Here is a 16,870-nt window from a genome sequence, read left to right on the forward strand (position 1 = left end):
GGATCTAGGTTTTACTAGTTATAGCAACCTACTTTTAAAACTACTAAATAATACTACAAAGAGAGATAGGATTAATAACCTTTAAGCAAAATTGAATTTGCTTATTGAATCCTTGTAGATCTCCAAAAGCTTGAAGCTTCTGGAAGGTTTTAGCACCCAAAAGAGAATGTCTCTAAATGATCACACCCAAAAGACTAAACACCAGAAAATTAGGAGAGAGGAGAATAGGCTTTGCAAAACTCTAAATCTCAGAGTGCAAGGAAGCTAGGAACAAAATCAATGAAGGTCAAGAGGTTCTATTTATATCTGAGCAAACTTGCAAAGAAAGCATATTTGAATTAATTAAATAATCAAACTTAATCCTAATTCAAATCTTTGCCTTATCAACAACTATAGACGAAAATCCTAAAGGGATTTATCCCTTAAATTCTTCCAATCCTCTAGGGTTCCAGAACATTCATGTTGCTCAACTATTGAACAATTAATATTCAATCCATGTACCTTTAAATAATTTCCTAATTAATTCTAATTAATTCCAAATTAATTCAATATAATTCTAATTTAATTTTAACAAGTTTCTAATTAATTTATCAAGCTATGATACATTAATAAACTATTTATCTCACTCTCATAAATCTTTTTCTAGTTATTTTAGCTATTAGGAGCAACCCTAAAATGGACTTTGTCATGTGCATGCTTTTTATCGGGTCTAAAGGAATGCATTTAAGATATTAACAAATTAGCCACCATATTCGCTAGGGTCAAATCTACTTATATGGCAATTAGACATTTAGAAGGCAGTTTAAGTTTATTTATGTATGAGATGTTGTTTACTTTAAACTACCGTCTATTGATTATTAGTGTTACACCCTTGTATGTCTTGACATTTTGATCAATTTTAAATGTTAAGAAATTGAATATTTGAGACATGTATTCCATAAATTGTTTTCTTAAAATGATGTTTACATAATTGTATGGATTCTTTGTTTTTGAAAGAATATTTAAAATAGCTCATACGAGGGGATGTTTCAACTATGTTATAAGCTATTTACATAGCTACCTATTAAATAAACAAGATAATGACAAAGCCTTTTGTTTAAATAAGATACAACAATAAATTCATTGGTGATGCTCTATTTATGACTCAACAAGATATAATAAGAAACCTAATGTGTTCACTATATGATGTTATGTTTATGAATCAACAATTTAATTAAACAAGATACAACAATAAAACCATTTTAGAGCATCAAAATTAACAACGATAAGGATGAGTTCATAACCACAAACTCATCCTTTGATATGATAACTACGATACCTCAATTGGAGTATGGTTGTTGGGTGTATATTTTTTGAACTTTTTAGCAAAAAATTATTGTTTTCCAACACATAATGTCTTAACCAACTAATTCGATCATGAACATACTCAAAATACAGAAAGAAGATAATATTGAATTTGTCGATAATCCAAATGTGAGAAATTATATAAATTGGTTCTTTTTTTGACGGGGATTTTGTTTTCTCGTCGTATGGAAATGATCATCTATTTTGACATTGATTTGTTGAAGAGGGTGAAAGTGAAAGAGATGGGGTGTGTGTGTATGTATGTAGGTATGTATGTGTATGTGTAACTATTAGGGTTAGAGAGAAAGAGAACATTTTGATGATGGTGATTGGCGATTATGTGACAACTAGCGAAATTAGGTCAACGTTCGTCGGTCAAACCACCGCGAACCCATTTGTAATAGTACCTAATGTACACAATTCCATACTTTTTAATGCAAATAAAGTTTTTATACTTCGAATTGCATACATAATACCCTTTTGTCTTCAATGAATGTTGATCGCTAACGAACATAACCATATTCACATTATATAAGTATTGATTAAGACATTAAAAATAAGATTAATGTGTGATAAAACATGTTAACAGGATTCCGTGGATATAAAGAACGTCGAAAAACGAGATCACACGTGAAAGATATGCCCTTTTTAAAGAAGCAAATCAGTTATATAATTGATTTCCCCGGAAACGAACACCAAATTGATTCGTTGGGATAGCTACGCGTCTCGTTAAGTATTTCTGAGCACGTTTTTTTAGCTCAGACTATACCCTATTATCTGATTCCGTTATCGGAATATTTTTAGCACGAAGTTATAACCGTTTTACGAAATTAGTCATAATAAGAAAACTATAAATATAATTAAATTAAAGCTTCGAACATGTTTTTTACCTAGTGTCGTCTTTCTTTTAGGAATTTTGATCACATATTTGGAGTTACCACGTTCGGGACATTTAAAAGGCATATTCGGAAAGTTGGAACATAATCGTTTTCTTAGGATTTGGCACGCAGTTCGAGGAGGAGAGATGTGTCACCGCCTAGGTGGTGACACTTGTTAAGAATTGGATGGGGACATGTATCAACAATTGGGTGGAGGACCACCGCCGCCGACCACTATTCTGGCGGAGCTCCGACATAACTCTGACGACCTCCGACAACTGTAAAAAGAAGTTTTTTTGACTCGCCTCAACCCGATCTACAACCCTGTGATGTCGTTTTGCTCAAAAAGTTTGCCGATCAAAAAGTCTGAAATTGTGACATGTTTCCCGATCTCGACAACGATAACTCCACACGCTTCAAAAGTGAGTTATATAGACCCTTTTAAGCTTTTAATGTTTTTGGGGAGAATACGTGCATCACTTGTCAGTATTTGTATATAAATGCTAAATCGTTAGTTTAAAGGTTTATATAATCTAATGTTTTTGTTATATATATATATATATATATATATATATATATATATATATATATATATATATATATATAGAGAGAGAGAGAGAGAGAGAGAACAATATATGCTCGATTTATATATTTGATATTTTAAATAATGACATATATATAGTTTTATTATAATTATAAACTATAACAATAAATGTTTATTTTATAGTTTATAAATTTAAACGTTAAAATAGTTGTTATTGTCATTTATTCGCTTAAAATGATATAGTTACTTCTATTTTAGATATGTATAAATATTGGTAATGTTGGTTTTACATTGGGTAAAACTTGATTTTGGTTAAAATACGGCCGTTACGCTGCCCAAATTACGTTAGAAAACTTATTATAGTTTTTAATACAACGGATGGACTATAAGTCTAGTAAACTTTATAACTTAAGGTTTAGGACACGAAATCACACACTTTTAGAACTGTTTAAACTCGAGATTATTATATGAGTGTCTCTTCATCAACTAAGAACAAAAACTTACTGAAGCCCTCTATGCTATAATCGTTAATCTTAATGGAGCGAGGAAAGTTGTGTATAGATCTATACGGGTTGACACCCCCGCCTACGGTTGCTAGCTACAACCTCCATCTGATGAGTCATAATGGGCGATAACTGTTCGTTATCTATCTCTTTCACAACGTCGATGAAACGTTGGTGATGTTCTCGACACGCCCCATTGTAGTGTCATACAGAGGCTTGGTCTAGTCATTTAGCTCGGTTATAGGCTCATAATAGCCCCATAGTAGTTATAGGCTCATAATAACCCCGGAGTACACTCTAAAAGAACTCATATGAGTTGAAATAGGACTATATGTAGCATGAACACATACTTAGAACGATAGATAAGTATCAGTATATTATAGGTAAAACAAATACTTATAAATATACGAATCACATGAACTTTTTTTTGTTAATAAACTTATATTTTTTTTTATAAGTAAATGATTATAAACAACACACACTTGTACGGGGTTACAAGCATGAATTCACTTAAGTCATGTAGAACTTATACACATCACACACACTTGTACGGGGTTACAAGCACGTGCTCTCTAATTTTATACTTTTTGGTTATAAAAAGTACAATTTTTATATAAGCTGGTCAACCAGTCATAATTATATAAATATACTTTTGGTTATAAAAGTATGGAGAGTCAAAACCTATGGAACTCACCAACATTATTGTTGACGTATTTTAAAACGCATGTATTCTCAGATACCTATGAGCTGGAAGTGCACACACACCGAATAATATGGAAATCCTTGTTATCAATCATTGTTCCTTGTTTTTATCATGGCATATATGTTAAGGCAACTGTAAATCTTTAGTGTTATGTTTAGATTCACTTGTAATGTTTTGATGTATCTTTTGATCACAAACAATGTAATCAATATTATAAGTTAATAGAAGAATGTAATTTGTATTATGAGTTTTGTACTTTTCATTGTATGTGTTAAGTGTGATCCATCACTACGTCATGCACCTTGATGTTTCTGTCATCAGCCGGGGGTGTGACAGATTACATCCTGGAGATGAAGAAGGGAATGCCAACATAGAGAAAGAAGGGGAAATCGAAGTAAGAAACCAAGAAGAAGGAGGAGGATGTGCAATAAGAAGAAAAGGAATAGGTAAGGAGGGTACACTGATGAGGAATTAAGGGTGCTTATCATTGAATATCTTGTGTTTATATAGAATTGATCCAATCTAATTATCAATTGATGTTTTATATTGACAGTTGATCCAATCCAATCGAATGTGCTTAATAAATTGCACTGATCTAATTAGATATTAGATTGGATTAGTTTTACATTGAATATTTACTTTTGGTTATCCAATTTTCATCTAATGTCTATCCAAAATTTATCCAGTTTTTTGATATTTTTGATACTTAATTGGACTAAGGAGTCTGAGATTGGATAATATTATTGGATTTATCAATTGGATGATAGTGGGATTGATAATAATTGGATGGATTCAAATGGACGATAGTTAGAATTAATTAGATAACTATTTTGATGATAATAGGATGTTAATTAGATATCCAATTTGTTTGGATTGATTCAATTTTCGATTGGATCTGGATTTTTTTCAATAATTGGCCGATCCATTTTGATACAAAAATATTGGAACTGATCTAATATAATTACAGTTGGACATCCCATGTACATCTATGTTTCGATTAAAGTGTTAGTTTGAATTGAATCGATTAATTTTTGCATACCTTAGCAAGAATGGCGAAGGAGAACGAGAGGGGTATAAAGACGATATAGGGTAGGGATGTATCTTCAAGCTGGGTGGGATTGGGTGAGTAGGGGGTGTGGGTCCAAACAATATTAAAATAATTAATCTTAAATATTTAGATACTAAAGTAAATAAAATAAAATAAAATATATTGGGTAATATAGTTAATTTATATGGATTAATGACCAAAATGGAACCACAAAGATACAACTTAACAATATTTTAAAGGTCGGACTAAGGGGTGTTTGGATAAATAATTTTTAGCTTATTAGTTTATTGTTTATTTGCTTATTGTGGTGGGAATAAACATTTTTTTAAAATGTGTTTGGATTAGCTTATTGTGATGGGAATAAACAATAAGCAATAAGCATTTAAGTGTTTGTCAGAATAAGAATAAGCAAATTACATGGACTGTAACTTACTCATAATATAATTTGCGCTAATATATATATATTTTTTTTTTCTAATTTTCTCGAACACATCTTAAAAAAATAAATTTGTTTGTTGCCATCTGGCTAAATAAAGAAGCGTTCTTCAAAATATCCAATCGTCTCTTTGATCCAGAACCGTATATAAATACAGTTGAATGCTCGGCGTGTCTTTACGTGCTTTCCATTACTTTCCAATCTTTCGCTTCAATTCAACTTTAACCTTTTCACCCGTGTTTAATTTTGAACTCTCTCGAAGGGAATCCACGCACGCATCTCTCACCCTCAAGCATAAAATTCTAGTTTTGGTGTGCTGGAATTCAAATCTGAACTTCAATTTTGAGATCAAGATTACCTGCCTGCCCATTAGCTCAATTTCATCGATTTACGCAACTATATTCGGTAATTTTAGCTCCATATAGCTATTTATGTGTGTCTGTGTGACCCCTTTTTGTTCTATCTAAGATACCAACTTGATTGGTGTGCTAAAATTTGGATTCGATGATGCAATCTGTAACTAAAGTCGTTTTATAATTGTTCGTTGCAGTGATCTCGGATTGTTTTGGAAGATAAAAAGTCTGCTGAAGTTTGTTCGTTCGAGGGGCCAAATCAGTTGGCCAGAATGGGGTTTGATTTCGCGTTATTGCTTGGGAAATTGGGTAGCAATAGACTTGCTACCTCTGAGTACTCTTCCATTGTCTCTATGAACTTGTTTGTTGCTCTTCTTTGTGCTTGTATCGTAATCGGTCATCTTTTGGAGGAGAATCGATGGATGAACGAATCTATCACTGCCCTTGTCATTGTAAGTATGATTCTACGCTACTAATCCAATTTTTTGCTGAATTATCTCTACATCGGTTATCTTCCCCTAAAATTAACAAAATCGATTTTTGATTAGTGAGGAACATGGGAGCGACTTCAAATCTAATGTTTTTCTTCTATATCTGTAATTTGATTGCAGGGTATTTGCACTGGAGTTGTTATTTTGTTAAGCAGTGGAGGAACGAATTCACATCTTCTAGTCTTCAGTGAAGATCTTTTCTTCATTTATCTTCTTCCACCTATCATCTTCAATGCTGGGTATGTTTTAATTTGTTTTCAGTTGATTCCATTATTCTATAGATGTTATGGTGGAAAAAATCTAACATTGACTTCATTACTTACAAAATTTTCTACTAGGGTTTTTATTTTTAAAACTAAGGGTATATAATTTTTACTATATATATAGCTTCTAAAAGCTGATGGAAACAACTAGCATTTTAGGAAGCAACATCTCTTTTTAGTTGATTGCAACAGCTAAGGGAACATTGATCATTTTCTAGTTATAAACTTGATATAGTAAAAAAAACATTTACTTTAAGCAGTTATAGTGTAATTAATTAACTCAATTTGGGGTGATTCAGTTCATTGGATTCTTGTCATATTTCAGGTGCACTAAATTAATTCTATTGACCAAATTTTGCTCACTATCATGAGCTATGCTATTTTCTTCAATCTTAAAATACTCTTTTTGGGGATTCAGTGACTAATATTAGTAACATTTGTATGATAGGGTACATTATTAGATCTTCTCATTCCAGCTAATGTTAATTTTTCTTTTTCTTTTTTAATAAAATGAACAGGTTTCAGGTTAAGAAGAAACAATTTTTTCGCAATTTCATGACCATTGTGCTATTTGGTGCTGTTGGCACTGTGATATCTTTCACCATCATATCATTTGGTATGCACTAAATATATATCAGATTTTGTTTAACATTTTTATTTGTGTTCATAAAATTGTTCCAAGTTATCAAATTTTAGTATATTGTACTATTTGTTAATACTGTGTTGTCTATTAAGGTATTTATTCACAAGATGAGACACCTACTTTTGCTTTTGTCTTTTTAATAATCAAGAAAGTGTTTTGTTTGAAAATAAATGCACGCTTTGACTTTTTACTTGATGTTTCTTTTATGTAATATAATAGATAATTGCAACATTAATAATGACAAAATGGAATATGTACTACACATGACCAATTCTATTATTATGCAATAAATAAAAAATCTGGAAATTGATGATATCTATGACTTTGTTATGTTGGCATACTTTGAATATTTTGTTTTTTGTGTGATCATATTATTTGAAGAATTATCATCATTGAATATCCATCCCTATAATAGTAAAAATAAACTGCTAAATTTCAATGTTGATACAGTGTGCAAGAATATTGAAGCTGAATGCGTTATATAGTGTTAAAAACTAATAACTTGATTCACAATTTGTTGTTTATTTCTTTAAATTTAATACTTATCAGCTTCATGATTTGGACAGGTGCTATAAATATTTTCCAAAGGATGGATGTTGGTACCCTTGAGCTGGGAGACTTTCTTGGTATCCCTTGTTCTTTCTCTTCCTTCTAAAAAGTTTTTTTTTTTTTTTTTAAATTCGTTGAATATCTTCTTGTTATCTAAACCTTCAAATTTCTTCCCAGCAATTGGTGCAATATTTTCAGCCACCGATTCCGTTTGCACTTTGCAGGTATCAACCTTTCCTTTTGCTTTGCTCTACTCACAAACACAATGTGCCTGATAATGAACATTATCATTTATCAGACACAATGTGACTAATAAAATATTATGCTAGCAAGGCGCCTGATATTACGTCGTCAAGGAGCTTGATAATATGTTATCAGGCGCCTGCTATGTTATCAAAACGCCTGATAGTATGTTATCAGGCGTGTGATAACGTACTATTAGGCGTCTAATAGTACGTTATCAGGCGCATGATAGTACATTGATAGTACGTTATCATGCGCCTAATAGTACATGATAGTACATTATCAGGCACCTGATAGTACGGTAGTTATCAAAGCACCTGATTGTATGTTATCAGGCGCTTGATGAATGTGCTTGAGCTGGCACATACTTGCTTATAACCTTTTTTGGTGCTAATGTATCTCATTAAACAATGCAGGTGTTGAATCAGGATCAGACACCTTTATTATATAGTCTGGTGTTTGGTGAAGGTGTGGTGAATGATGCCACATCAGTTGTCATCTTCAATGCAGTTCAAAACTTTGATCTCTCTCAGATCACAACTGCTGTTGCATTTCAACTGATTGGAAATTTCTTTTATTTATTCATCACAAGCACACTTCTAGGAGCTGGAGTAAGGCTTCAAATTACTGTTATTGTTATTGTTATTGTTATTGTTACTGTATAAAGTGTTTTTAAAGAAGATACAACTACAACCATGTGATGTTTTATTTTGACTCCAACAGGCTGGGCTACTAAGTGCTTATATTATAAAGAAGCTATATTTTGGAAGGTACGCAGAGTTTTTTTTTTTTTATATCTGGATGAAAAAATAAATAACATTTCGTGTTTTTCTCAATTTTTTGCCTTCTTTACTTTCCGGGATTGACATTCGTGACACTAATTACTTCTTTACCCTTCTGGATTCTAGGCATTCAACTGATAGAGAAGTTGCTATAATGATACTCATGGCTTATCTTTCATACATGCTAGCTGAGGTGAAGTTTTCTTTTTTATTCATATTGGAATCTTCTTTTCTCTATATTTATACTGCTTTTGTTACACCGGACTAGACAAACCTTGGTAGGGCTATTTTTTATGATGAAGATGAAGAGGGCATTTACGTCTTTTTGGATGGAAAAAAATTGTAACTTGTGATATAGTCCAATATGCATATTTAGCTAATATCAATTATTTCTGTATGGCAGTTATTCTATTTGAGTGGCATTCTCACTGTTTTCTTCTGTGGAATTGTGATGTCTCATTACACTTGGCATAATGTCACAGAGAAATCTCGAGTTACTACCAAGTAAGTTTATTTACATTCTTTTTTTTTTTTTTTTTTAGGCTTTTGTTGGAAAACTCAACAAGTTAATTTCTATCTACTTACCCTTTTCTTTGCAGGCATACCTTTGCAACATTGTCATTTGTTGCTGAGTTATTTATCTTTCTTTATGTCGGAATGGATGCTTTAGATATTGAAAAGTGGAAGTTTGTAAAAGACAGGTATAATTTGTGCAAAAGACGTAAATGCCCTTCTCATGTATGATTTATGTTCAATCACCATTCTTATGGTTGTTGTTTTTTTTTACCTTTTTAGCCCTGGGACTTCGGTTGAAGTGAGTGCAATTTTATTGGGATTGGTTTTAGTTGGAAGAGCAGCCTTTGTATTCCCCTTATCATTTTTATCCAATTTAACAAAGAAGGCTCGACATGAGAGAATAGATTTTAGGCAGCAAGTATGTTCTTACTCTATTCTGGTATTCATGAATTTTAATCCTTTTTACTATTTTTTTTCTTTTATTAATTTTTGTGTTTTTTATAGGTTTTAATATGGTGGGCTGGTCTTATGAGAGGTGCTGTATCTATGGCCCTTGCTTATAATCAGGTTGGTGACTTAACTTCATCCTTTGTTTATCAATATTTTTAAATAATACAGTATTTGAGTAAATGACCATTTTACCCTTTAGTCTAGAATAAAAAATGAGTTTTTAATTTATATGCAGTTCACCAAGTTAGGGCACACAACATTGAGGGGGAATGCAATCATGATCACAAGTACTATCACTGTTGTCCTTTTCAGTACAATGGTAAGATATCACTACTTCCATTTCTTCATATTACAACTCTCTACTTTGAAAAATCTACCTAATTACCATAATGCCATCCAAAAAAAACATAATTTTCACTGCTATAGTTGATACTGTAATGTACTAATGACTTTCTCTATTAAATCAAAAAGAAACACCTATATATTATATAGCATTGTTCTATTAAGTGCATTAAGTAAAAAATAAACAATATAATAATATATGCTTTTCTAACTGTACATGCAAAAATCCTAATCATTGTAATAAATGATGTTTACAAAATTATTGAGAAAGTGACAGCTCAGATTAAAGAAAACATTACAAGAGAAATTTTGTAAAAAGTTAGGATTTAATGAGAGCCTCTTTTCTTGACTTCATGCTTTTTCTGCATCAACGTTGGTGTTATTATTTATTAAAGCAATGATAAACCTATACTATATAGGTTAAAAACATTTCCACCTCATCAACCAATTAATATTCACTTCTAATTAAATAAGTTCTCCATTATTGTTAATTTAACTAATTCATCTTCATCTATCTAAAATGTTCTATAAAACCCCCTCGTCTAACTAATCATTTTTTAAAACGTCGTATTTTAGTACAAAACATTTTAATAAATATTATCGCTAGATGTTTAATATATTTTAATAAATACTATCTTTTAACATTAATATTTAAATAATTAATTATAATGCAATACATTGCTTTAATAAATAATAACACTAAATCAAGGAGATAAAATGAAATATTATTAAAGATAAAGGGGTTAAGTGTTCAACCTATTAAATTATATTGACCACTCGATATATATTGAGCGGTCAATAAAAATTAGCAAAAAAATCATGTTCTCCAATTGGAGACGCTCTAATAGCGTTGGGTAAAAACTAGATGACAAATCTAAAATGACGTAAAAGGACATTTAGATATATAATTAAAAAAAAAAAAAAAAGAACATAATAGGGCATATTTGGAGAACTTGTGTAAAAACTAAAAAGCCCTATGAGCTTATCAATAAGCTATCTCAAGCTTATCAATAAGCTATCTCAAATACCTTTTTAAAAAGCTACACTGCAATAGCCAATAAGCTAGCTTATGCGTGCCAAACAGAGCCTCTAAAGTCAAAAAGTCAAAAGAAGCATGCATATATAACTCATCAAATTAAGTCATTCACATATCCATTAAGTCAAAAATAAATAAATAAATAAATAATCTAATCCGTATCCTTGTCTTAATTCATCTATATAGGTATTCGGTCTAATCACACAGCCTCTAGTCCGACTCCTACTCCCCTCACCCAAATCCATGACCCGTATGATTTCATCCGAACCCACCACCCCAAAATCCTTCATCGTCCCGCTTTTAGGAAACGGGCAAGATTCCGAAATCGACCTGGGCCCACACGTGGTCCGCCCCTCGAGTCTGAGAATGCTACTTTCAACCCCTTCACACACAGTCCACCACTATTGGAGAAAATTCGATAACGCATTTATGCGTCCGGTTTTCGGTGGGCGTGGATTCGTGCCATTTGTCCCCGGGTCACCAACCGAACAGAGTACTCATCATTTAATCGATGAAGAAACCAACTAAAGGAAGTTGTAGAATTATCAATTATGTATGTGTATTTATTTGTTTGTTGATAGATTGGATGACTATTTTGAACCGAGATCCGGTTTGTTGTTTTATTTATATTTATATATGTTCAGTTTTGGTTGGAAGGTGTGAAACAAACCACACAGAGTTGTGTGTGAGACAGAGAGAGTGTGTAGATTATTTTGTTAGGTTTATAATTTGTGTATTTTGTGTGTATCGAATTTCGTCGTTCAAATCGTTGATTTGTGTATTTTGTTATGTAAGTTGTTCGTTGTGCAATGTTTTTTTAAATCGTTTGAAAGCAATATGTAGCGAAGGTTTTGTTTCTTTTTTACTTGTCGTGCTTAATGAAGATTAACTACATCCGGAAAGTTTTAATAAATTATGTAAATAAGGCTTCACTATTAAGTCATAATATTTTCTACCAATTTAGCCTTGTATCTCTTCTTATTTTATATTTAACGATTAATCATAAAGACGTAAGAATTTGCCAGTTTTTGTTTCAAGCCTATTTTTTTTTTTTTTTTTCAAAAATGGTTCAATTTTGTTATTGGCTTATTTAAGCCCGTTTCCGTGTTAAGTATGGGCCAATCGGTTTTTATTTTTTATTTTTTTCACAAACAACATTTTGATTGAAAAGGAAAATGAAACAGATAACACATGTCGTTGTCATCACAAACAATGTACCTTACCACAAGACTAAGACAATATATTGGTAAAATGGTATTATCCCCCCTCCAACTTTATTTAACCCGATTTTCATAACGTTTTTTTTCAAACATTTATTTCCAAACTTTTTTTTATAAAAGCCTTGTTATAAAAACTAAAAAAGTTCCACATCAATCAAATAGCAAGAATGCGGAATTAGAATCGAATTTAATGGGAAAAATCAAGAACATATAGCTTGAAATTATGTTTGCATTAATGATAGAACAAATTTATCGACTTCTTGTAGAGTGGAAATTGTAACACAAAGCATTCGATAACTAGGAAATAACTAACATGATATAACAAATTCAAATCAAATTGAGTTTGCCATTAAAGTAGACCTCTTTATATGGGTAGAAATTGTTTCAAGTGCTGAGTGATCAACAACGTGGACCAGTGTGTCATTGGTGATCCTAGTGACGGAACAATGTCCACGCCTTAGAATGTTTTTTGTGTAATTTTAATAACTTGCAAAATCAGTTTTCTTAATCTTTCCCTCTAAGTGATATTTGCATTGGTTATCTTCACTTTAATCTTGTCAATTGTACTCTACACATATCTTAACTAACTTCGAACATCAAGCCACCAAGAAATATCTGACATTATCTTCTCATTGAGCTTGCTATCTATAGACTCAGGGCCGGCCCCGAGATATTGGAGACCCTGTGCGATTTAACAAAAAATAGGCCCTAAAATTTGAAATATCTCAAAATTTACGCAAAAAAAAAATTATAATTTAATTTTCTATTGCAAATACATAAAATTAAAATTTCATTCAAAATAATACAAAAAAAAAAAATTAGCTTCTACTTGAAAACAGCCATCCTCCTAACATTCGTTGAAATAAACTTTTTAATAACATCTTCATAAGTAACTTTATCCAACATGTTGCGTTCAATCGTCATCAAAGCCAATCCATTAAGTCGTTCTTGAGTCATTGTAGATCTTAAGTAGGACTTCAAAATCTTCAATTTTGAAAAACTCCGTTCTGCAGATGCAACAGTAACAGGAATAGTCAACATAATTCTATATGCAATAGACGTAATAGGAAAACAATCAACACGTTTTAAAAAATTTAGAATATCAATTGCTATCAATTTTTCCTTAGGCAAGAGATGTAAAAGTAATTTTAATTCAACATATAAGTCATTTCCATCAATATCTGATTGTTCATCTTTCTTGAGTGATGTTTCAAGAGACATACAACAAGACTTTAAGGTTATATCATCTAATGAAAATAATTTTTCTGAATTAAACAAAAAGCCAAATATTTTATCATATTGTTGATATTGTTCAAACCTTGTAGTTAAAGAAATAATTGTTTGATCAACAATATAAATAAAATATTTAACCCTAAATTTCTCTTGGGCGGATTGTGAAAAACTACAAGAAGTATCGTTTGAAATCTCATCAAAATGTTTTTTTATTTTAGGTTTACGTTTTTTAGGAAATATTGGATCAATGCCAATTTCTAAGGCAATATCCTTTGCAGTTTGTAAAACATTTAAAAACTCATTTTCTCTATATTCCTTAAAATATGAAATCAACCCCTTTATTTTTTCCATAGCAACATCAATAAGCATATCTTTTGATTGCAATTGTTTGCTAATTAAATTAACAGTGTTTAACATTTCATACCAAATTACTAATGCCAATATAAACTCAAAGTTGTCAAGTTCATTTTTTGCTAAGGATTAGCTGCACTTGTTATTTTTGGATCGTTATCTTTTTGGCTACTTGAAGTAAAGCTTTTTGTATATCAAAAATTTGAAATCTTATAGCTTTAACACTATCAACACGACTCTCCCAACGACTGGATGACAACGATTTGGGAGTTAACCCTTTCACATTATCTTTTAAAATTTGTCATCTCTTAGTGGAATTTGCAAAAATTGTATAGATACGTTGTATTGTTCCAAAAAACCTTTAGCTTTACCACAAGTATTAGCCATATCACACAAAGTTAAGTTCAAACTATGACAACCACAAGGAGTATAAAAAGCCCTTGAATTTATATCTAAAAGCTTTTTTTGCACTCCTTGATGTTTTCCTTTCATATTTGATCCATTATCATAACCTTGTCCACGTACATTATTAATGTCAAGATCAAGCAAATTCAATTCATTTTGTAAAACATCAAAGAGTCCTTGGTCGGTTGTATCATTTACATCTAAAAACCCTAAAAAAGATTCTTCAATGCAAACAACATTTGACGAGACATCTACATATCTTAAAATAATAGTCATTTGCTCTTGGTGACTTATATCAGGAGTACAATCAAGTATTATAGAAAAATATTTTGCATTTTTTATCTTTTTAATAATCATGAACTTTATTTCTGAAGAAAGCAAAAGTATTAATTCATTTTGTATCCTATGCCCAAGATAATGTTTATGGATACCAATTTCATTTGTAATACGTTGTATATGGTCATAAGAAACCATGTCAAATTCAGCCAACATTTCAAATAAGCCTAAAAAATTTCCATTGTTATCTTCATACAATTTCTCATTAGTACCACGAAAAACTAGATTATGTTTAGCAAGAAATTTCACAATAGAAATAATTCTCAACAAAACTTGTCTCCAATGAACTTTTTCTTTTTCTAATTGTTTTTGAGCCGCATTATCAATAGTTTTATTTTTTTGTAATCTTAAACGCAAATCATACCAAATATTTATATTTTTAGCATGTTTCATACTAGTTTCATGCTCTTTAATTCTAGTGTTAAGATGTATCCAATCCCTAAAACCCTCATTTGCTAATTGACCCTTCCCACACCCTTTTCGAAATATTTTACAACAAAAACAAATGATTTTATCAATTTCTTTAGAATAAACAAGTCAATCTCTATCACATTTTCCCCATTTAGTAAAGTTTTAGTATAATATGTTGCAGAAGATCTTCTTAAATATTTATCTTTAGGACCTTTTGTAATAGACAAATCTCTTTTAGGACCTTTCAATACTAAAATATTTATCATATTAGATTCAAGAGCATCCCAATTTCTTGGATCAAATATATCAAAAGTGTGAAAATCAACATTATCATCAACATTAGGATTATCATTAACATCAACATTATCACTAGCATTAACATTAACATTAGCATTAACATCAACATCAACATCAACATCAACATCAACATTATCATTAACATTAACATTAACATCAACATCAACATTATCATTATTATCAAGATTAGCTTTATTAACATTTTGTGTTTCATTTTCCGTAAAGTTTTGTGTTTTTTTGTTATAAACTTATCCATAGATCCTGCTTGAGTTTTATTATCTTCTTCAATTTTTTGTTTCTTCTTACGTTTTTCATATCCAGATGCATATTTTTTTATTCTAGGAGGCATCATAAGTTATAAAAAAGAAAGAAACGACCTTATTTATGACTTCCAATTTACAGATTCCTTCTTGGTTCAGATTTTCCACACTTCCAATCACCAAGAGAAGGTATCAAAACTGCAAAGAAAAAAAAATCAGAATATGCTTCTAAAAAAATCACAAAATCTGCAATTATATCATATCAGAAATCCAAAAATTACCATATTATTTTCGACACTTCAAATAAAAAAACAAGAATATGCTTATAAGGAAATCAAAAAATCTGCAATCTGAGATGATGAGATCATAATTACTTCTTAGTTCTTACAAATTAGAAATTATCATAAACAAAAAATCAGAAAAAGTAGAAATCTGAAATTAGAATTTACCTCAATTCCTTTTGAAAACTGATATCATTGTTGATTGTTCCTCCTGATTTAGTAATTTGGAATTAAAGAAAATGAAAAAAGAAGAACCGATAAGAAATCTGAAATTATCAAATTACTCAATTAGAAAAAACAAACCCATGAAAAACAAAACTAAAGTTTAATTTTAGTATTATACCTTTGATTTCGAAACCCCACGCTGTAAGATTATAAACCTTCTTATTTCGAATTTTGATGGTTCAGAATTCTGATTTTGAACCTTCTAATTTCGAAATTTGATGGTTCTGAATTCTTATTTTGAAGCTTCTAAAATTGTTGGTAATCTTTGTAAAAACTGATCAGTGAAGAAGAAGATAAAGAAGGAAGAACTAAGAAGTGAATGTAAATTGATGGAATAGAATCGATTAATCGAATGATAAATGAATGTAAATTGATGTTACCATTCCAGTAATGATGATTCCTATTATCCATGCGTGCGTTATCAATGAAGAAACCGAAGAGTTTTTTTTTTCCCGAAAATTCAGTTCCCGCTCCTCTTTTGTTGCTTCCTTCCTGCGTTCGTCGGCTGATAATAGTTGAGTATAACCTAATTTTTTTGGGCCGAATGAACATACCCTATTAAAGAATGCAAAAAAAATGGGCCCTCTGAATTTTTGGGCCCTGTTCAAGGGCACCGGATGAACCTGCATTGGGCCGGCTCTTCATATGGTAAGAATTTTAAGCATGGTTTTCAAATCATCACCAGCAAACTTGTGGCTTCTTAAAAATTATGAATAGAATGTTTGAA

The 16,870-nt window shown here is 30.9% G+C and overlaps 1 protein-coding gene and 1 pseudogene across 1 annotated transcript; one reads left to right on the top strand and one right to left on the bottom strand.

Moving 5' to 3' along the window:
- The first annotated feature begins 5,510 nt into the window (after positions 1–5,510).
- LOC145117008 (sodium/hydrogen exchanger 1-like) lies at positions 5,511–11,913 on the top strand. Its single transcript, XM_079053310.1, has 15 exons — positions 5,511–5,861; positions 6,007–6,261; positions 6,421–6,539; positions 7,082–7,179; positions 7,773–7,832; positions 7,933–7,979; positions 8,415–8,609; positions 8,722–8,768; positions 8,907–8,973; positions 9,184–9,284; positions 9,380–9,481; positions 9,576–9,714; positions 9,801–9,863; positions 9,982–10,065; positions 11,311–11,913. The coding sequence occupies exons 2-15, from the start codon at positions 6,082–6,084 to the stop codon at positions 11,650–11,652; spliced, it is 1,644 nt and encodes a 547-aa protein (XP_078909436.1). The 5' UTR covers positions 5,511–5,861; positions 6,007–6,081; the 3' UTR covers positions 11,653–11,913.
- A 1,256-nt stretch (positions 11,914–13,169) lies between these two features.
- On the bottom strand, positions 13,170–16,554 carry LOC145112031 (uncharacterized; annotated as a pseudogene).
- Between the last annotated feature and the right edge of the window lie 316 nt (positions 16,555–16,870).

This window comes from Lactuca virosa, chromosome 5, assembly GCF_052849685.1.
Source record: "Lactuca virosa cultivar CGN04683 chromosome 5, Lactuca_virosa_CGN04683_v6, whole genome shotgun sequence".
Classification (NCBI taxonomy): Eukaryota; Viridiplantae; Streptophyta; class Magnoliopsida; order Asterales; family Asteraceae; genus Lactuca; species Lactuca virosa.